Source organism: Anomaloglossus baeobatrachus, chromosome 10 (genome assembly GCF_048569485.1).
Source record: "Anomaloglossus baeobatrachus isolate aAnoBae1 chromosome 10, aAnoBae1.hap1, whole genome shotgun sequence".
In the NCBI taxonomy this organism is placed as follows: domain Eukaryota; kingdom Metazoa; phylum Chordata; class Amphibia; order Anura; family Aromobatidae; genus Anomaloglossus; species Anomaloglossus baeobatrachus.
In genome coordinates, this window is record NC_134362.1 from 206,775,007 (window position 1) to 206,797,911 (window position 22,905).

A 22,905-nucleotide genomic window follows, 5' to 3' on the forward strand; every position below is an offset into this window, starting at 1 on the left:
CCAAAAATTGGGAGGCTCCACGTTGTCCCTGGATAGAGACGTGCATGAAGGCCTGTAAACCTGAAGTGCCCATTGGAAGGAAGTGGGTGTATTATAGTATAGCCCTTAGGCAGGGCAGCCAAAAATTGAGAGGCTCCACGTTGTCCCTGGATAGAGACCTGTTAGGTTCTTAGTGCCTCCGTGCTTGCATTTAAAAACCGCACGTGTGTGCCTGTTGGTGGCAGCTTTCCGCTGCATTTGTGTGAGTTTTGCAAAAACTTGGATATAACACACAAGTCTAGTGAATACACATCAGCACAGCATTGCAAAATGCGCAAGGGCGTTGTCAACGAACAAGGAAGTGGACGTGATGGTGGTGCAGGCAGACACCGAGGTTGTGTGCAAGCTCTAATTTCGCCACAACAAAGGGCCACATCTAGTCGCTCGCACGTCCTGTCCCAAATTCTTGGGGACCGCAGCAGTACACCGCTCTTGAACCAAGACCAGTGTCAACAGGTTGTTAGTTGGATAGCGGATAATGCTTCCAGTCAGATTGGCACCACCACAAACACTCTGTCTTCCACACGGTCAAGTGTCAGTAGCCGTGATACTGCACCGCACATTTCAGAACCTGATCCTCCTTCCTACCACCAGGCCGAGTACACGTCCACGGACATTACTGATCCCACACTTGGACACTCGGAATAGCTGTTCGTTCACGTTTCCATTCACAAATTCTGGCCTCTCGCCAGCTCCTGTTGAAGTGGGCCATGACGAGATTGTATGTACAGATGCACAAATATTTGAGCAGCCACGTTCTCACGAAGTTGGCAACGTGTCTCAACAAGGGGTGGACGATGATGAGACACAATTGTCAGGAAGTCAGGAGGAGGAGCAGGGTGCGGAAGAGGAAGACGACGTGGTGGATGATCCAGTAACTGACCCAACCTGGCAGGAGGATATGCAGAGCGAGGACAGCAGTGCACAGGGGGAGGGAGGCGTAGCATCCCAACAGGCAGTAAGAAGCAGAGTGGTGGCCCCAGGCAGACGTCAGGCAACTGTTCCCCGGAAAAACACGACACAAGGTGCCTGTACAAATGTTAGGTCTTCCCGAGTCTGGCTGTAATACTATTGTATGTATTGAGGATTTCGATTGCGTTAGGGCAATGACAACCAGAGACGAGTTCTTGGTGCAAGACATTTATAATATGCAACCAGCAAATATGTACATAAACGGAACAAAAACACAGTAGAACATAAATACAGGAAATACCTTCCAGGGACTGAGCGAAAGGGAATTCCCGGGACCGCGCACCGGACTCCCCCAGGGAGACCACCAACAGCAAACCCCTATACAGGGACTGTCTGGCAATCACCCCAGAAGCCCTAAATGCGCAGCAGCCGGGACACAAAAGGGCAATAGGTAAGTCGAAAAATGTCTGTACGTGATGTGAGTCCAGAGTGGTATTAAACGGAAGGAACCGGGCAGAAGTTCCGACCAAAGACGGCAAACGGAGTCCAGGTACAGCTAGATGATACCAGATGAAGTCCAGAGTCGGTGTCGGTTGTTTTCCAAGAGGATCCGAATAACAATCAGGAACCAAAAGCAGCAGGGCAGGAGCACACAGGAAGCAGTATACTCAGGCACTGGACTAAGCTTTAGGGGCGGCTTTTAAACAGATGGACAGGAAGTAGGGCAACAGAACAGAAAACTCCATGTTAACAAAGGGCAAGCTCTTTCAAAAGAAAACTGGAAAACCCGGAACTCTGACACTGGCAGTTTTTTAAGTTGGCTCCAGATGATTCTAAAAAGGCCATTTGCAACACCTGCCATGCCAGCATCAGCAGGGGTACCAAAACTAGCAGCCTGACCACCACCAGCATGATCAGGCACATGTCAGCCAAGCACCCGACTTTGTGGGAAGTACAACAGAGTCGAGGAGCAGTGCTTGCTGATGTCACTGCTACATCTTCGCTGGTTGTGCATGCGAGCCAATCCCCTGTCCATGCTGCCTGCGAACAAGCCTCCTCCACTCCTGCACCTGCAGTTGCCTACGCAGAAAGAACACCATCATCAAGCACGTCCTTGTCCCAGCGCAACGTTCAGTTATCCATTCAGCAAACCTTTGAGCGCAGGCGCAAATACACTGCCAACACCCCACATGCCACAGTTCTAAATGCTAACATTTCGCGACTGCTTGCGCTGGAAATGTTGCCTTTTAGGCTGGTTGAGACAGAAGCATTCCGCGAACTGATGGTGGCAGCTGTCCCACGTTACTCGGTCCACAGACGCCACTATTTCTCCCTGTGTGCCGTCCCCGCATTGCATAACTAACCACGTGTCACAAAACATCACACGTGCCCTGAACAACGCTGTTTCAGCCAAAGTCCACCTAACCACAGACACGTGGACAAGTGCATGTGGGCAAGGACGCTACATCTCGTTGACGTCACACTGGGTTAATATTGTGCAAGCTGGGACCCAGTCTGAGCGAGGGACGGAACACGTCCTTCACACACCAAGTTTTGCAGGCCCTACCTCAGTCAGGGTTTCACACACACTTTACAGCTCCGGAATGTCATGCTCCTCAGCCTCCTCCTCCTCCTGCGCATCCTGATCCACTTTACCCTCCACACCAGTCCCAAGCTGGAAGTGTCGCTGGCGGAGGAGGGGACGGTGCGCTCTCCCACTGCTCGGGTCCGGCTGACGCAGCTCTACGGCTGCTGCTGCTCGTTGGCTCGAGCGATGGCCGGATCCCGGGGACTCGAGCGGCGCTACTCGCCCGTGAGTGAAAAGGGGTGGTTTGGGTTTTGGGGATATTGTCCGTGACGCCACCCACGGTTGTGGTGATTGTGTGGACACCACCGCTGCTCTGGACGGGGATCCCGGGAGCCTGTGACAGGGAGCAGCTTTGTTGTTATTTCTCCCCTCCGTGGGTAGGGGGGTTGGTTGTCCCGGGGCCTGGTGATGGGGTAGAGATGGATGACAGGCGGGTTGCGGGGCCTGATGAAGTGCATGGTCGCAGGGGCAGCGCTGTGCCGCACGGCACGGAGGTACTCACTCAGCCCAATGATGATGACACAGTTCAGGGTAAAACAAGTGGCTGGATGGACGGGTCACTCGGACGGCTGCGGTTGTTCCTCCCTGCAGGTTAGTGATGACTGTCTCTCCCTGCACCTAAGTTAAGTGTTGGTAGTGATGGTTTCCCAACGGTAACCCGCTCCCTGACCTGGATATGGGCCGGAGGAGCCCCTTTTGCCCACAGGCGCTGGCCCTGGGAGACGGTTGCCCTTGGCGGTGGCTGTGTCTCCCCTTCACGGTTGTACGGTTGCCTTCTATCTGGACTTGGCTGTTTGGAAACCCTGAGGTCCCCTTCAATAACGGATTTGGCAAATTCACGGCGACACCAAGCCTTGCCGGGATCCGAAAGTCCTCTGCCAATGGTGCTGGCTTCTCTTTGTATACCGGTCCGGTACGGCCGGGTCACCACCCGTCCACGGTCCTTACGGCAGACTCCAATCGGCCTCCACTGCAGACGGTCACCACATCCTGCCAACCTTGCTGTCCTGTCCGGGCCACACACCCGGACCAACTTCAGGCTCTTTGCTGTCACTTTTCTCCTCTCTACTACTTTCCTCCTTCCACTTCCTTAGCTTAACTCTCACTGCCTGTGTTTTCCCTCCTCCTCGGTGGGTGGAGACCAACCGCCTGGCTCCACACCCTGGTGTGGACAACAGCCCCTGGGGAAGGCAACAAGGATTTTGTGTTTTGACTATGATATGCCTGCAGGGAGTGTGGGGTGTTTAAGTGTTGTGCTCTGTGGCCCCTGGCTTGTCCAGGGCGACACAGAAGCACTGCAGCACTGCCTCGGCGAAGCGGCAACAGGCAGTGCTGAAGCTAATCTGCATAGGTGACAAACCCCACAATGCAGAAGAGGTGTGGACAGCTCTGAAACAGCAGGCAGATCACTGGCTCACAACTCTGAACCTAAAGCCAGGAAAGGTGGTGTGTGACAATGGCCGGAACCTGGTGGCGGCTTTGAGGCGAGGCCAGCTGACACATGTTCCATGCGTGGCCCATGTGCTCAACCTCGAGGTTCAGCGGTTTCTAAAGTCATACTCAGAGCTGTCTGATCTGCTGGTAAAAGTTCGCCGCCTGTCTGCACATTTTCGAAAGTCACCTACTGCTTCAGCCGGCCTTGCCGGCTTAAGACGCCGTTTGCATCTTCCGGCACACAGACTGGTGTGTGATGTCCCCACGCGTTGGAATTCAACTCTGCACATGTTGGTCAGGATATGTGAGCAGAAGAGGGCAGTTGTTGAGTACCTGCATCACCTAAGCCGTCGGGAAATGGGTCAAACTCCACACATAACACCTGAGGAGTGGAGATGGATGTCCGACCTATGCACCATCCGCCAAAACTTTGAGGACTACAACAAGATGGTGAGCGGCGATGACGACATTATTAGCGTCACCATACCGCTTCTCTGCCTTCTAAAATGGTCTCTGCTCAGAAAACAAACATGATGCATTGCAGGCGGAGCGCGATGAGTTTCAGCAAGAAACAGTAGTGGGTGTGGGTGATGAATGATAACACACAGCCCAGCCTCGTCTCATCACAACGTGCAGTGGAGGACTATGACGAGGAGGAGGATGAAGACATGGAGCAACTCTCTGGCCAAATTGAGGATATGACATGCAGTCATATCCTCGGTTCAGCGTGGCTGGCCAGAGGACAGGGTAGATGATGAGGAGGAGGAGGACAGCATGTTCAGTCATCGTGTTGGTCAGGATACTGAAGTGATGGCTGTTAAGAGTCTGGCACACATGGCTGACTTTATGGTAAGCTGCCTGTCTCGTGACCCTCGCGTTAAGAACATCTTGGCCGACAATCATTACTGGTTGGTAACACTGTTAGACCCACGCTAAAAGGAGAACTTTATGTCTCTTATTCCCGAGGCGGAGAGGTCAGGCAAAATGCAGCAGTTCCAGAAGGCCATAGTCACGGAAGTAGGCAAAGCATTCCCCTCACAAAACGCTAGCGGCATAGGTCATGAATCAGTGGACAACCGAGGCGTACAGCCGAGAGAGGCACAAGTCCAATCCGCCAGAGGTAGGGGAACAGTCTTTAAGATGTGTGACAGTTTTCTCAGCCCCTCACGTACCACAGCCCCTGAGGTGCGGGGTAGTGCCACAAGAAATCCTAAGTTTGCCCAGATGCTGAAGGAGTACCTTGCAGATCAAACAACTGTACTCCGACATTCCTCTGTGCCTTACAATTATTGGGTATCCAAGCTGGACAGACACGTGGCATGAATTGGCTCTCTACGCCTTGGAAGTCCTGGCCTGCCCTGCTGCTAGCGTTTTGTCAGAGCGTGTTTTTAGTGCCGCAGGTGGAATCATTACAGATAAACGCACCCGCCTGTCAACTGAAAATGCTGACAAGCTGACTCTGATCAAGATGAACAAGGGTTGGATTGGGCCAGACTTCACCACACCACCAGCAAATGAGAGCGGAATTTAAAGTTTGCCATGTACCTCCACTCACCCATGGGTACACACTTCTGGACTTTGGATAATCGCTGGACTGCTCCTCCTTCTCCTCATGCGCCACCATGATGATGACCGTTACAAATTGCAATACTTAGGCCTTTGTTTCAGGTATACCCCCAGTGGTAAATTTTTTCGCCCATTCTTTGCAGAATGGACATTACAACGACAGGAGACCCGCTCCTTTGCAATGGGAACAATGTTTTGAGGCCCTCATGCACGTCTCTACCCAGGGACAACGTGGAGCCTCCCAATTTTTGGCTGCCCTGCCTAAGGGCTATACTACAATAGACCCACTTCCTTCCAATGGGCACTTCAGGTTTACAGGCCCTCATGCACGTCTCTATCCAGGGACAACGTGGAGCCTGACGCTGCCACCGACTGCCACACACGTGCTGTTTTTAAATGCAAGCACGGACGCAATAAGAACCTAACTGGTTTTTAGGAGCGACAATTACTGAGAAGTCTGACACTATCAGACACTGCTGACTGACGTGTATTATACACTAGACTTGTGCGTTATATAATAGTTTGTGCAAAACGCGCACCTGTACGCTGCCACCGACTGCCACACACGTGCTGTTTTTAAATGCAAGCACGGACGCAATAAGAACCTAACTGGTTTTTAGGAGCGACAATTACTGAGAAGTCTGACACTATCAGACACTGCTGACTGACGTGTATTATACACTAGACTTGTGCGTTATATAATAGTTTGTGCAAAACGCGCACCTGTACGCTGCCACCGACTGCCACACACGTGCTGTTTTTAAATGCAAGCACGGACGCAATAAGAACCTAACTGGTTTTTAGGAGCGACAATTACTGAGAAGTCTGACACTATCAGACACTGCTGACTGACGTGTATTATACACTAGACTTGTGCGTTATATAATAGTTTGTGCAAAACGCGCACCTGTACGCTGCCACCGACTGCCACACACGTGCTGTTTTTAAATGCAAGCACGGACGCAATAAGAACCTAACTGGTTTTTAGGAGCGACAATTACTGAGAAGTCTGACACTATCAGACACTGCTGACTGACGTGTATTATACACTAGACTTGTGCGTTATATAATAGTTTGTGCAAAACGCGCACCTGTACGCTGCCACCGACTGCCACACACGTGCTGTTTTTAAATGCAAGCACGGACGCAATAAGAACCTAACTGGTTTTTAGGAGCGACAATTACTGAGAAGTCTGACACTATCAGACACTGCTGACTGACGTGTATTATACACTAGACTTGTGCGTTATATAATAGTTTGTGCAAAACGCGCACCTGTACGCTGCCACCGACTGCCACACACGTGCTGTTTTTAAATGCAAGCACGGACGCAATAAGAACCTAACTGGTTTTTAGGAGCGACAATTACTGAGAAGTCTGACACTATCAGACACTGCTGACTGACGTGTATTATACACTAGACTTGTGCGTTATATAATAGTTTGTGCAAAACGCGCACCTGTACCCTGCCACCGACTGCCACACACGTGCTGTTTTTAAATGCAAGCACGGACGCAATAAGAACCTAACTGGTTTTTAGGAGCGACAATTACTGAGAAGTCTGACACTATCAGACACTGCTGACTGACGTGTATTATACACTAGACTTGTGCGTTATATAATAGTTTGTGCAAAACGCGCACCTGTACGCTGCCACCGACTGCCACACACGTGCTGTTTTTAAATGCAAGCACGGACGCAATAAGAACCTAACTGGTTTTTAGGAGCGACAATTACTGAGAAGTCTGACACTATCTGGACTGTTTTACACTGTGTACACCAGCCCCAGATATGATGAAGGCTGGTATACGGTCACCACTAGGAATGGCTATATACCCTGCCTGCCTGCCTGCCTGTATACTGCTACAATAGTCCTGACAAGGACTCTTCTGGTCACTAGCCTGTATTCAGACCTGGCTATACCCTGCCTGTATATAGCAACAATAGTCCTGAGAAGGACTCTGCTACTGTACTCCGACCTGGCTATACCCTGCCTGCCTGTATACAACTAGAATAGTCCTGAGAAGGACTTCTGGTCACACTGTTTGCAGCCCTGCTCCGGAACTAACTATAAAGGGCCGCAAAGCTTTCCCTGAATCAGCGACACTCTCCCTGCACTCACTGTCTGGATGGCTGTGAGCAGAGCACAGCGCGCCGGCCTATATAAAGGCTCGGTGACGCTGTGCAGGCCGGCCAATCACTGCAATTCCACAACTAACAGGGCTGTGGCATTGCAGTGGTCTGCCAGCCAATCCCTGCATGAGGGCTGGCTCTCAAAAGAGCGCCAACATGCAGAAATGAAGACCACGAGTACAGCACGAGTATCGCGAGATTACTCGGTCCCCGCCGAGCAGCCCGAGTACAGCGATACTCGTGCGAGTACCGAGTAGTGACAAGCATGCTCGCTCATCACTAATGCAGATCCATTATAATCAATGGGTCTGTGCACACATCAGTGATTTTTGACTGACCGCGACTCCGTGCGGCGTACATGCGTATCCGTGATTGCCGCACGGAGACAAGTCCGTTTTTTTCTGGCATCTCTGACGTCCCACGAACCACACTATGGTGTAATCCGTGAAACACGTGCCAGAAAAAAACGTGCATTGAAAATAAAAAGCATTTCATACTCACCTTCTCCAGCAATGCTGTGTTCGGCCGCTGCTCTCTGCTTCTTCCTGGCCGGTTCATTACTGCATGCATATTCATGTATGCAGCTAGATCCGACCCGGAAGTAGCTGCAGAGGTGTGAGACACAGCGGCCGGATGCTGCATCGCGGGAGACTTCAGCACCACGCACAGCAGGAACGGGGGCAGGTGAGTATCTCGCCATGTGCAATCACAGAGTACAGATAACGTATCACGAATTGTACATGGACAACTGACGTGTGCCATGAATCACAATACATGGAGGGACATAGGCGCTTTTAGCACGTCAGTGAAAAACGTCTGTGTTTTTTACTGACATGTGAAACAGGCCCAATACTAAGGAAAGCCTGAAAACATTCACTGGTGGTGGGCATTGAGGCCTGGAGTTAGGGATCATTGTCTTACAAAATACATTAAATAAATGTACATAAAGATAACTGATCCTGTATTATACTCCAGAGCTGCACTCACTATTCTGCTGGTGCAGTCACTGTGTACATACATTACTGATCCTGAGTTACCTCCTGCATTATACTCCAGAGCTGCACTCACTATTCTGCTGGTGCAGTCACTGTGTACATACATTACTGATCCTGAGTTACCTCCTGCATTATACTCCAGAGCTGCACTCACTATTCTGCTGGTGCAGTCACTGTGTACATACATTACTGATCCTGAGTTACCTCCTGTATTATACTCCAGAGCTGCACTCACTATTCTGCTGGTGCAGTCACTGTGTACATACATTACTGATCCTGAGTTACCTCCTGTATTATACTCCAGAGCTACACTCACTATTCTGCTGGTGCAGTCACTGTGTACATACATTACATTACTGATCCTGAGTTACCTCCTGTATTATACTCCAGAGCTGCACTCACTATTATGCTGCTGCAGTCACTGTGTACATATGTGGCGCCCTGGACAAGCCAGGACGTCACAGGTTCTGCAACAACACACCCCACACCCCAGTTAGGCACATCAGCCGCACACACAAAATCCTTGTTGCCTCCCTCCAGGGGCTGATGTCCACACCAGGTGGGGTGGAGCCAGGCAGTTGGCTCCTCCCACTGAGGAGTTCACAGTCCTGGAGGCGGGAAAAGAGGGGAGAAGAGTTTTGAGAGTTAGGAGAGGAGTGAGGTAGTAGTGGAGGAGCTGACTGGCCGTGTCCGGGTCTGTGGCCCGGGCACAGAAACAGCAAGGTTGGCAGGCGGTGGTGACCGTCTGCAGGCGAGGCCGATTGACGCACAACCGTAAGGACCGGGGATGGGCGGTGGCCCGCCGGTACCGGACCGGGGAGCGAAGAGAGGCCAGCACCATTCGGCAGGGCCTGCGGACCCCGACCAGGCTTGGAGTCGCCGTTAAACCGGTCAAATCCGTCAGCGATGGGAACCTCAGGGGTTTCCCAGCAGTAAAGACCTGACTAAAGGCAACCGCTCAACTGTGAAGGGAAATACAGCTACCGCCACAGCTAGAGTTCCCAGGGCCAGCGCCTGCGGGCAAAAGGGGCTCCTCCGGCAAATATACCGCTGGGGAGCGGGTTACCGGTGGGAAGCCATCGGGGCCGAGAACACAACACCGGTGCAGGGAGAGACAGTTACCGCCAACCTACCGGGAATGACCGCCGCAGCCGTCTGTGGGACTCGTCTATCCAGCCGTTTGTTTTACCAGAGACTCCGTGTACGTTACTGGCTGAGTAAGTACCACCGTGCCGTCTGGCACTGCGCTGCCCCGCAACCCTGCATCCGGCCAAGCCCCGCAATCCACCTTACAGTCAACAACTCCGGGCCCCGGGACTACCAAAATCCCCCTATGCACGTTGGGGAGAGAAACATCCCAGCTGCTCCCTGTCATCGCTCCCAGAATCCCCGTACAGAGCAGCGGTGGTGTCCCCAACCTCACCACAAACCGTGGGTGGCGTCACAAACCGACATCCCAAACCCCAACAGACCACCCCTTTCACTCACGGGCGAGGAGCGCCGCTCGAGTCCCCGGATCCGGCCCACCGCTCGAGCCCCCGAGCAGCAGCAGCCGGACCCGAGCAGCAAGCGCGCGGTCGAGCAGCGCACCCCCCCGCCCGCGACACATACATTACTGATCCTGAGTTACCTCCTGTATTATACTCCAGAGCTGCACTCATTATTCTGTTTGTGGAGATTTACAAACTAATTTGATTGTTTTTGTAAATTATTCCTACCTGTAAAATGGTAAATTATGAATAAGGGAGGATATACATTATGGAGGAGCGGGAATATTTACCTGAAGAATCCTGGGATTCCCAGCCTGTACTGAATGCTCACAAGCACCACGTTCTCATAGGCGCTAAGTGCAGAACCATCAAACATGTTGGCGAACCCGAACAGCAGCCCCCCACCATGTATAAAGACCATGACCTGGGGAAAGAAGGGAACATTACAACAATTGAATAAAATGGCATTACTCTTCACGGCCTACCCCTAGTAAGCGTCTCGTAACACGGCATATAGTGTTGTGTGCGGCAGTAGATAATCACTCACACATTTAATATTACAGAAGCCAGAGAAATGTAACAAAGAATAAATGTAGGAAGCGAAGGTGAAAGCAAAGAATTAAACAAATATTTAATCAAGAGAGACTTGGAAGCAAAGTCCCCGATCCCAGGCAGCGGTGAGGACGCGCTTCCCCGATCCCCGGCAGCGGTGAGGACGCGCTTCCCCGATCCCCGGCAGCGGTGAGGACGCGCTTCCCCGATCCCCGGCAGCGGTGAGGACGTGCTTCCCCGATCCCCGGCAGCGGTGAGGACGCGCTTCCCCGATCCCCGGCAGCGGTGAGGACGCGCTTCCCCGATCCCCGGCAGCGGTGAGGACGCGCTTCCCCGATCCCCGGCAGCGGTGAGGACGTGCTTCCCCGATCCCCGGCAGCGGTGAGGACGTGCTTCCCCGATCCCCGGCAGCGGTGAGGACGCGCTTCCCCGATCCCCGGCAGCGGTGAGGACGTGCTTCCCCGATCGCCGGCAGCGGTGAGGACGTGCTTCCCCGATCCCCGGCAACGGTGAGGACGCGCTTCCCCGATCCCCGGCAACGGTGAGGACGTGCTCCGGGCCTCAGGAGAAGTAAACACCGCAAATACTTACAGGTAAATTAGATTTCATGTCTCTGTCGGCCGGAGTAAACACGTTCAGGTACAGGCAATCTTCAGAGGAACGGGAAAGCTTTAGAGAGGATTGGTAATATTCTGCTACCCCTATCATGAACTCTTCTACCTGTAAACATCTGAAATAAACAGAATAAACTTGCGTCACAGAAATGATCAGCCGGTGAAATAAGTATTGAACACGTCACCGATTTTCCAAGTAAATATATTTCTAAAGGTGATATTGACATGAAATTCTCACCAGATGTCAGTTACAACCCATCCAATTCACACAGACAAAGAAATCAAGCCAGAGATGAGCAAACATTTTGTTATGTGTAATAATGAGAAATGATGCAAGGAAAAAGTATTGAACATATGAAGAAATAGAGGTGCAAAAAGCCCTGGACAGTGAAGCCGAAATCTATCAGTAATTAGAAAGCAATTGTGCCATTTAGTGAAAAGTAATATCAGCTGGCTCATCTGATGGCCTAAAAAAAGTGTCTTATTACTAAGGTGCCACTCAAGAAACATCTCCTGATGGGTAAAACTAGTGAGCTGTGTCAAGACCTATGCAACCATATTGTTTTAAAACATACTAATGCCAGTGAGCACTGTTTGAGCCATACATTTAGTGATGTGTAATAATGAGAAATGACGCAGGGAAAAAGTATTGAACACATTATAAAATTGAAGTGCATAAAGCCATGCAAAGTGAAGCTGAAATCTATCAGTAATTAGAAAGCAATTGTGCCATTTAGTGAAAAATAATATCAGCTGGCTCATCTGATGGCCTAAAAAAGTGTCTTATTTCTAAGGTGCCACACAAGAAACATCTCATGATGGGTAAAACCAGTGAGCTGTGTCAAGACCTATTTTTTTTAAAACATACTAATGCCAGTGAGCACTGTTGGAGACTAAATCCAGAAGTGGAAAGAATATAATTTCACCATAAACTGGCCATGACCAGGAGCTCCCCGCAAGATTTCAGAGAGAAGCATGAAAAGAAGTATCAGAAGAGTTGTCCAAGTGCCAAGGACCAACTGTTGAGAGCAACAGAAAGACCTATAATCAGGAGGGACAACAGAAAACTAAGTAATGCACTTCCCCCTTCCAAGGGCATGTATGCACGCTCCTCTATGCAAGACTCTATTGCTAAACAGAAAGCAGGTTCAAGGGCGTTCAAAGTTTACACAACAGCATTTAGAGAAGCCTGTGAAATACCGGAGAATATAGTCTGGTCAGATGACAGCTAAAGTTAACTCTTTGGCTGCCATAATACACACCAGGTTTGGAGGCCAAAAGGCAAGTCACCCCAAAAACACCAACACCAGTGAAGTGTGGTGGAGGGAACATCATGGTGTGCGGCTGTTTTTCAACAGACGGTACTGGAAACTACATGTGATTGATGAAGATGAATGGACAAAAGTACAGAGACATTGCTGATAAAAATCTGCTGCCATCTACAAGGATGATGAAGATAAAACGAGGGTGGACATTTCAGTAAGACAATGACCCCAAACACACGGCCTAGGAAACTCTACACTGGTTTCAAAGAAAGAAAATGAAGCTACTAGAATGGCCGAGCCGATCACCGGAGCCGAATCCAATAGAAAATGTATGGAAGGAACTAAAGCCCAGAGATCATAGAAGGAGCCGGGACCTGCAGGATGTGAGGAGTGTTTGGGTGGAAGAATGGGCCAAAATCCACCTGAGCAATGCAGGCGACTAGTGTCTCCATACTGGAGGCATTTGGAAGCTTCATTATTATTATTTGTTATAACGCCATTTATTCCATCGCGCTTTGCATGTGAAAAGGTGTACACATAAAACAAGTATAGTAATCATGAATAATACAAGGCACAGACTGGTACAGGAGGAGAGAGGTCCCTGCCCACGAAGGCTCACAGTCTACAGGGGATAGGAGAAGTCCCTGCCCACGAGGGCTCACAGTCTACAGGGGATGGGAGAGGTCCCTGCCCATGAGGGCTCACAGTCTACAGGGGATGGGAGAGGGAACAGGAGGAGAGAGGACCCTGCCCACGAAGGCTCACAGTCTACAGGAGGAGAGAGGACCCTGCCCATGAGGGCTCACAGTCTACAGGGGATGGGAGAGGGTACAGGAGGAGAGAGTTCGCTGCCCACGAAGGCTCATAGTCTACAGGAGGAGAGAGGACCCTGCCCAAGAGAGCTCACAGTCTACAGGGGATGGGAGAGGGTACAGGAGGAGAGAGGACCCTGCCCAAGAGGGCTCACAGTCTACAGGGGATGGAAGAGGGTACAGGAAGAGAGAGGTCCCTGCCCACGAAGGCTCACAGTCTACAGGGAATGCGTGAGGATATAGGAGGAGAGAAAACCCTGCCCACGTGGGCTCATGGTCTACAGGGGATGGGAGAGGGTACAGGAGGAGATAGAGGACCCTGCCCACGAGGGCTCACAGTCTACAGGGGATGGAAGAGGGTACAGTATGAGAGAGGTCCCTGCCCGCGAGGGCTCACAGTCTACAGGGGATGGGTGAGGATACAGGAGGAGAGAGGACCCTGCCCACGAGGGCTCACAGTCTACAGGGGATGGGAGAGGGTACAGGAGGAGAGAGTTCGCTGCCCACGAAGGCTCATAGTCTACAGGAGGAGAGAGGACCCTGCCCAAGAGAGCTCACAGTCTACAGGGGATGGGAGAGGGTACAGGAGGAGAGAGGACCCTGCCCAAGAGGGCTCACAGTCTACAGGGGATGGAAGAGGGTACAGTATGAGAGAGGTCCCTGCCCGCGAGGGCTCACAGTCTACAGGGGATGGGTGAGGATACAGGAGGAGAGAGGACCCTGCCCGCGAGGGCTCACAGTCTACAGTAGATGGGTGAGGGTACAGCAGGAGAGAGGACTCTGCCCGCGAGGGCTCACAGTCTACAGGGAATGGGTGAGGATACAGGAGGAGAGAGGACCCTGCCCATGAGGGCTCACAGTCTACAGGGGATGGGTGAGGATACAGTAGCTGATGGTAGAGCTGGTCATGCAGAGGTATTGTGGACTGAGGGTTATGGCAGGCTGTAGGCTTATTGGAAGAGGTGGGTCTTCAGGTTCCTTTTGAAGGTTTCCACGGTAGGTTAGAGTCTGAAATGTTACTGTAGAGAGGTCCAGAGTATATGGGGGATACACGGGAGAAATACTGTATGCAATTGTGGGAAGATGAGAAAAGATGGGAGGTGAGAAGGAGATCTTGTCAGGATCGGAGGTTGCATGCAGGTATGTACCAGGAGACTAGCTCACAGATGTAAGGAGGAGGCAGGTCATGGATGGCTTTGCATATCACGGTGAGGGTTTTGAACTTGAGTCTTTGGGAAATTGGAAGTCAGTGAAGAAGTCTGCAAAGAGGATAGGCCGGGGAATAGCGGGGGGACAGGTGGAATAGTCGAGCAGCAGAGTTTAGGATAGATTGGAGGAGTGCAAGAGTGTTAGAATGGAGGCCACAGAGCAGGAGGTTGCAGTAGTCAAGGAGGGAGATGATGAGGGCATGCACTAATGTTTTTGAAGATTTTTGGTTAAGGAATGTACGGATCCGGGAGATATTTTTGAGTTGTAGTCGGCAGCAGGTGGAAAGGGATTGGAAATGAGGCTTGAAGGAGAAAGCCGAGTCGAGGGAACCCAGAAGCAGTAAACTTATGAAATGGGGAGAGTGAGCAGCCATTGACTTTGATGGATGGGTCTGTTGGTTGAGTGAGATTGGGGAAAGATGATAGTCTGTTTTATCCACGTTAAGTTTTAGAAATCAAGCGAACAAAATGGGTGAAATAGCAGACAGACATTATGGGATTCTGATTAGCATGAAGGTGATATTGGGTCCAAAGAGATAGATCTGCGCATCATCAGCATGAGAGGTGAGAAGCCGTGGGACTCTATGAACTGTCCCAGGCCGAAGGTGGAGATGGAAAAGAAGAGGGGTCCAAGAACTTAACCTTGGGGGACATCGACAGATAGGGGGCGAGATTAGGAGGTGGTTTGTGAGTGGGAGACCCTAAATGTTCAGTCGGTTAGGTATAAAAAGATCCAAGATAGGGCCAAGTCTGTGATGCCCAGAGAGGAGAAAATCTGTAGTAGGAAGGAATGGTCCACTGTGTCGAAGGCAGAGGACAGGTCCAAGAGAAGGAGGACAGAATGGTGTCACTTGGCTTTAGCGGTTAGTAGGTCGTTGGTGATTTTAGTTAGGGCAGTTTCAGTGGAGTGATGCGGTCAGAAGACAGATTGTAGCGGGTCAAAGATGGAGCAGGAGGAGAGGTATGAGGACAATTCCAGATGGACATGCTGTTCCAGTAGTTTTTTTAGGCTGGGAGAGAAGTGATAAGAGGTGATAGCTAGACACAGAGGATACATCAAGGGAGGGCTTTTTGAGGGTGGGTGTGATTGAGGCGTGTTTAACACATGAGGGGAAGACACCTGTTGTTCGTGATAGGTTGCAGAGATGGGTTAGGGTCAGGATGAAGACTATGGTGAGATTGGGGATGAGGTGGGACAGGATAGGGTCAAGTGCACAAGTGGTGAGATGTGATCTGGAGCATAAAGAAGAATGTTTATCCTCTGTCATTGTGTATAAGTTGTTTTTTGAGGAAGAGGACTGCTTGAAAAATGAAGCAAAGTCTTCAGGTGAGATGAGAGGGAGGAGGTGCTGGGGAACAGAGGGGAGAATTGAAGATGTTGAAGAGCAGTTTAGGGTTGCGAGACAGGAAGGATATGAGAAGTAGGTTTTTTCTGCAGTAGTGAGTGTGGACTTGAAAGTAGTGAGCGACTGTTTCTATGTGGTGAAATGTTGGTTGGAATGAGATACCTTCCATCTCTGCTCAGCAACCCTGGAAATTCGCCTCAGTTCTTTAGTCAGGCTGGTGTGCCAAGGTTACCTGTGTATTGTGCGACTTTTCATAAACGTGAGGGGCATTTCATCACCAACACCCGGCTTTTATACAAAGCATTAAATAAATTATAGCAACGTGTGCAATACTTTTTCCATGTGTCATTTCTTATTATTACACATCACTAAATTTATGAATTCTTCACTTGTGTGGATAGGATGGGTTATTACCAATATATGGTGAGAAATTCATGTCAATAGCAGCTTTAGAAATATAGTTACTTAAAATATTGATCATGTGTTCAATACTTATTTCACCCTCTGTATACACGATACTTTACTACGACCTCATCACAAATACATGAGACTCACATTGGAGGAGGCTCGGAGGCGTCTCTTACAGATTTCCAGGGCTCAGGAGGTTCTGGATGAGCAAATCTCAGTTTTCCCACAGGAGGTTTTGCAAAAGGGATTCCATAAAATACATCAACGGCTCTAGAGGTCTCCTTCACTGGCACCGAAACGCCCCGCAGCTCTCCATATTTAGTGGCTACTAAAGGTCTTACATCTTTCACACATAGAAATCAAAAAATGTTTTGGGACAATTAACAATACAATTAATGTTTCACATTCTCCTGTCCTTAATGGCTCCTCCTGCTCCTGCATACAGCGTGTGCTACTGCAATATATTTACTAACCCTACTGTACAAGTATTAATTATAACTACTGAACCCATCGGACAGGAACAGCCATAATACCAACTCCTACGAATGTACTAATAACTATGACAATATTACCCATAAGGAGAAAAATATAACCAATACTGCCCCCTATGTACAGGAATATAACTGCTATAATACTGCCTCTATGTACAAGAATATAAGTACTATAATACTGCCCCCTATGTACAAGAATATAACTACTATAATACTGCCCCCTATGTACAAGAATATAACTACTATAATACTGCCTCTATGTACAAGAATATAACTACTATAATACTGCCTATGTACAAGAATATAACTACTATAATAATGCCCTTATGTACAAGAATATAACTACTATAATACTGCCTCAATGTACAAGAATATAAGCACTATAATACTGCCCCCTATGTACAAGAATATAACTACTATAATACTGCCGCCTATATACAAGAATATAACTACTATAATACTGCCCCTATATACAAGAATATAACTACTGTAATACTGCCCCCTATATACAAGAATATAACTACTATAATACTGCCCCCTATATACAAGAATATAACTACTATAATACTGCTCCTATGTACAAGACTATAACTACTATAATACTGCCTCTATGTACAAGAATATAAGTACTATAATACTGCTCCTACATACAAGAATATAACTACTATAATACTGCCCCCATGTACAAGAATATAACTACTATAATACTGCCCCTTATGTACAAGAATATAACTACTATAATACTGCCCCTATATACAAGAATATAACTACTATAATACTGTCCCTATGTACAAGAATATATCTACTATAATACTGCCCCCTATGTACAAGAATATAACTACTACAATACTGTTTCTATGTACAAGAATATAACTACTATAATACTGCCCCCTATGTACAAGAATATAACTACTATAATACTGTCCCTATGTACAAGAATATATCTACTATAATACTGCCCCTATGTACAAGAATATAACTACTACAATACTGTTTCTATGTACAAGAATATAACTACTATAATACTGCCCCTTATGTACAAGAATATAACTACTATAATACTGCCCCTATGTACAAGAATATAACTACTATAATACTTCCCCCTATGTACAAAAATACAACTACTATAATACTGCCCCTATGTACAAGAATATAACTACTATAATACTGCCCCTATGTACAAGAATATAACTACTATAATACTGTTCCTATGTACAATAATATAACTACTATAATACTGCTCCTATGTACAAGAATATAACTACTATAATACTGCTCCTATGTACAAGAATATAACTACTATAATACTGCTCCTATGTACAAGAATATAACTACTATAATACTGCCCCTTATGTACAAGAATATAACTAGTATAATACTGCCCCCTATGTACAAGAATATAACTACTATAATACTGCCCCCTATGTACAAGAATATAACTACTATAATACTGCTCCTATGTACAGGAATATAACTACTATAATACTGCCTCTATGTACAAGAATATAACTACTATAATACTGCCCTCTATATACAAGAATATAACTACTATAATACTGCCCCCTATGTACAAGAATATAACTACTATAATACTGCCTCTATGTACAAGAATATAACTACTATAATACTGCCTATGTACAAGAATATAACTACTATAATAATGCCCTTATGTACAAGAATATAACTACTATAATACTGCCACTATGTACAAGAATATAACTACTATAATCCTGCCTCAATGTACAAGAATATAAGCACTATAATACTGCCCCCTATGTACAAGAATATAACTACTATAATACTGCCGCCTATATACAAGAATATAACTACTATAATACTGCCCCTATATACAAGAATATAACTACTGTAATACTGCCCCCTATATACAAGAATATAACTACTATAATACTGCCCCCTATATACAAGAATATAACTACTATAATACTGCTCCTATGTACAAGACTATAACTACTATAATACTGCCTCTATGTACAAGAATATAAGTACTATAATACTGCTCCTACATACAAGAATATAACTACTATAATACTGCCCCCATGTACAAGAATATAACTACTATAATACTGCCCCTTATGTACAAGAATATAACTACTATAATACTGCCCCTATATACAAGAATATAACTACTATAATACTGTCCCTATGTACAAGAATATATCTACTATAATACTGCCCCCTATGTACAAGAATATAACTACTACAATACTGTTTCTATGTACAAGAATATAACTACTATAATACTGCCCCCTATGTACAAGAATATAACTACTATAATACTGTCCCTATGTACAAGAATATATCTACTATAATACTGCCCCTATGTACAAGAATATAACTACTACAATACTGTTTCTATGTACAAGAATACAACTACTATAATACTGCCCCTTATGTACAAGAATATAACTACTATAATACTGCCCCTATGTACAAGAATATAACTACTATAATACTTCCCCCTATGTACAAAAATACAACTACTATAATACTGCCCCTATGTACAAGAATATAACTACTATAATACTGCCCCTATGTACAAGAATATAACTACTATAATACTGTTCCTATGTACAAGAATATAACTACTATAATACTGCTCCTATGTACAAGAATATAACTACTATAATACTGCTCCTATGTACAAGAATATAACTACTATAATACTGCTCCTATGTACAAGAATATAACTACTATAATACTGCCCCTTATGTACAAGAATATAACTAGTATAATACTTCCCCCTATGTACAAGAATATAACTACTATAATACTGCCCCCTATGTACAAGAATATAACTACTATAATACTGCTCCTATGTACAGGAATATAACTACTATAATACTGCCTCTATGTACAAGAATATAACTACTATAATACTGCCCTCTATATACAAGAATATAACTACTATAATACTGCCCCCTATGTACAAGAATATAATTACTATAATACTGCCCCTATGTACAAGAATATAACTACTATAATAATGCCCCTATGTACAAGAATATAACTACTATACTACTGCCCATATGTCCAAGAATATAACTACTATAATACTGCCCCTATGTACAGGAATATAACTACTATAATACTGCCCCCTATGTACAAGATTATAACTACTATACTACTGCCCATATGTCCAAGAATATAACTACTATACTACTGCCCCTATGTACAGGAATATAACTACTATAATACTGCCCCCTATGTACAATAATATAACTACTATAATACTGCCCCTATGTACAAGAATATAACTACTATAATACTGCCCCTATGTACAAGAATATAACTACTATAATAATGCCCATATGTCCAAGAATATAACTACTATACTACTGCCCCTATGTACAGGAATATAACTACTATAATACTGCCCCCTATGTACAAGATTATAACTACTATACTACTGCCCATATGTCCAAGAATATAACTACTATACTACTGCCCCTATGTACAGGAATATAACTACTATAATACTGCCCCCTATGTTCAAGAATATAACTACTATAATACTGCCCCATATGTACAAGAATATAAGTACTATAATACTGCCCCCTATGTACAAGAATATAACTACTATAATACTGCTCCCTAAGTACAAGAATATAACTACTATAATACTGCCCCCTATGTACAAGAATATAACTACTATAATACTGCTCCTATGTACAGGAATATAACTACTATAATACTGCCTCTATGTACAAGAATATAACTACTATAATACTGCCCTCTATATACAAGAATATAACTACTATAATACTGCCCCCTATGTACAAGAATATAATTACTATAATACTGCCCCTATGTACAAGAATATAACTACTATAATAATGCCCCTATGTACAAGAATATAACTACTATACTACTGCCCATATGTCCAAGAATATAACTACTATAATACTGCCCCTATGTACAGGAATATAACTACTATAATACTGCCCCCTATGTACAAGATTATAACTACTATACTACTGCCCATATGTCCAAGAATATAACTACTATACTACTGCCCCTATGTACAGGAATATAACTACTATAATACTGCCCCCTATGTACAATAATATAACTACTATAATACTGCCCCTATGTACAAGAATATAACTACTATAATACTGCCCCTATGTACAAGAATATAACTACTATAATAATGCCCATATGTCCAAGAATATAACTACTATACTACTGCCCCTATGTACAGGAATATAACTACTATAATACTGCCCCCTATGTACAAGATTATAACTACTATAATACTGCTCCCTATGTACAAGAATATAACTACTATAATACTGCCCCCTATGTACAATAATATAACTACTATAATACTGCCCCTATGTACAAGAATATAACTACTATAATACTGCCCCTATGTACAAGAATATAACTACTATAATAATGCCCATATGTCCAAGAATATAACTACTATACTACTGCCCCTATGTACAGGAATATAACTACTATAATACTGCCCCCTATGTACAATAATATAACTACTATAATACTGCCCCTATGTACAAGAATATAACTACTATAATACTGCCCCTATGTACAAGAATATAACTACTATAATAATGCCCATATGTCCAAGAATATAACTACTATACTACTGCCCCTATGTACAGGAATATAACTACTATAATACTGCCCCCTATGTACAAGATTATAACTACTATAATACTGCTCCCTATGTACAAGAATATAACTACTATAATACTGCCCATATGTCCAAGAATATAACTACTATACTACTGCCCCTATGTACAGGAATATAACTACTATAATACTGCCCCCTATGTTCAAGAATATAACTACTATAATACTGCCCCATATGTACAAGAATATAACTACTATAATACTGCTCCCTAAGTACAAGAATATAACTACTATAATACTGCCTCTATGTACAAGAATATAACTACTATAATACTGCCCCCTATGTACAAGAATATAACTACTATAATACTGCCCCCTATGTACAAGATTATAACTACTATAATATTGCCCCTATGTACAAGAATATAACTGCTATAATACTGCCCATATGTCCAAGAATATAACTACTATAATACTGCTCCCTAAGTACAAGAATATAACTACTATAATACTGCCTCTATGTACAAGAATATAACTACTATAATACTGCCCCTTATGTACAAGAATATAAGTACTATAATACTGCCCCCTATGTACAAGAATATAACTACTATAATACTGCCCCCATGTACAAGAATATAACTACTATAATACTGCCCCCTATGTACAAGAATATAACTACTATAATACTGCCCCTATATACAAGAATATAACTACTATAATACTGCCCCCTATGTACAAGAATATAACTACTATAGTACTGCCCCTATGTACAAGAATATAACTACTATAATACTGCCCCCTATGTACAAGAATATAACTGCTATAATACTGCCCCTATGTACAAGAATATAACTACTATAATACTGCCCCTAGATGTAATAATATCGCTATTAGATTCTAGCATTCTGCACCTGATTCTCACCTGTTCCAGTTGTAGATATAAACAATGTGGTAAGCAGCAGAATATGCGGCAGACTCCCCATGTCTCGTGCGCTGCAGTCTCCGGGGATCCTGCTCTGATCCAGGCTTTTTCTGCGCAGTCTGATCTTAGGTCACTGGTATAATCTTTCTCGTTACTGTTTAACATATCACAGTATAACGGCAGATCACCAGCAGCGGCATTAATAGCCAAGTAACAGGGCTACACCCATATATCTACAATGCAATGCATTGGCACCCGCCTGTACACACTGTGGGTTGGAAACAGCGGCTCTTTAACCCCTGAGCATTTAGTAATTTAGCATTCACTTATTTATAGGATAATAACTCTGCAGACAGAGGAGGTGACCTTCGCTCTCTACATATACAGTGTGTCCACCCATATCCTGTATACACCGCACCTATATACAGTGTGTCCACCCATATCCTGTATACACCGCACCTATATACAGTGTGTCCACCCATATCCTGTATACACCGCACCTATATACAG

General features: G+C 45.7%; 1 protein-coding gene across 1 annotated transcript in view; it reads right to left on the bottom strand.

The window, feature by feature from the left end:
* The window catches only part of LOC142254860 (fatty acyl-CoA hydrolase precursor, medium chain-like), a 40,565-nt gene extending 18,094 nt beyond the window's left edge, over nt 1-22,471 (bottom strand). Inside the window, exons 1-4 of the mRNA XM_075326203.1 lie at nt 22,396-22,471; nt 16,510-16,705; nt 11,301-11,439; nt 10,448-10,581 (exon numbers count right to left, since the gene is read on the bottom strand). Coding sequence (XP_075182318.1) covers nt 10,448-10,581; nt 11,301-11,439; nt 16,510-16,705; nt 22,396-22,456 — 530 coding nt within the window. The 5' untranslated portion in view covers nt 22,457-22,471. The remainder of the gene's footprint in view (nt 1-10,447; nt 10,582-11,300; nt 11,440-16,509; nt 16,706-22,395) is intronic.
* Nucleotides 22,472-22,905: the final 434 nt, after the last annotated feature.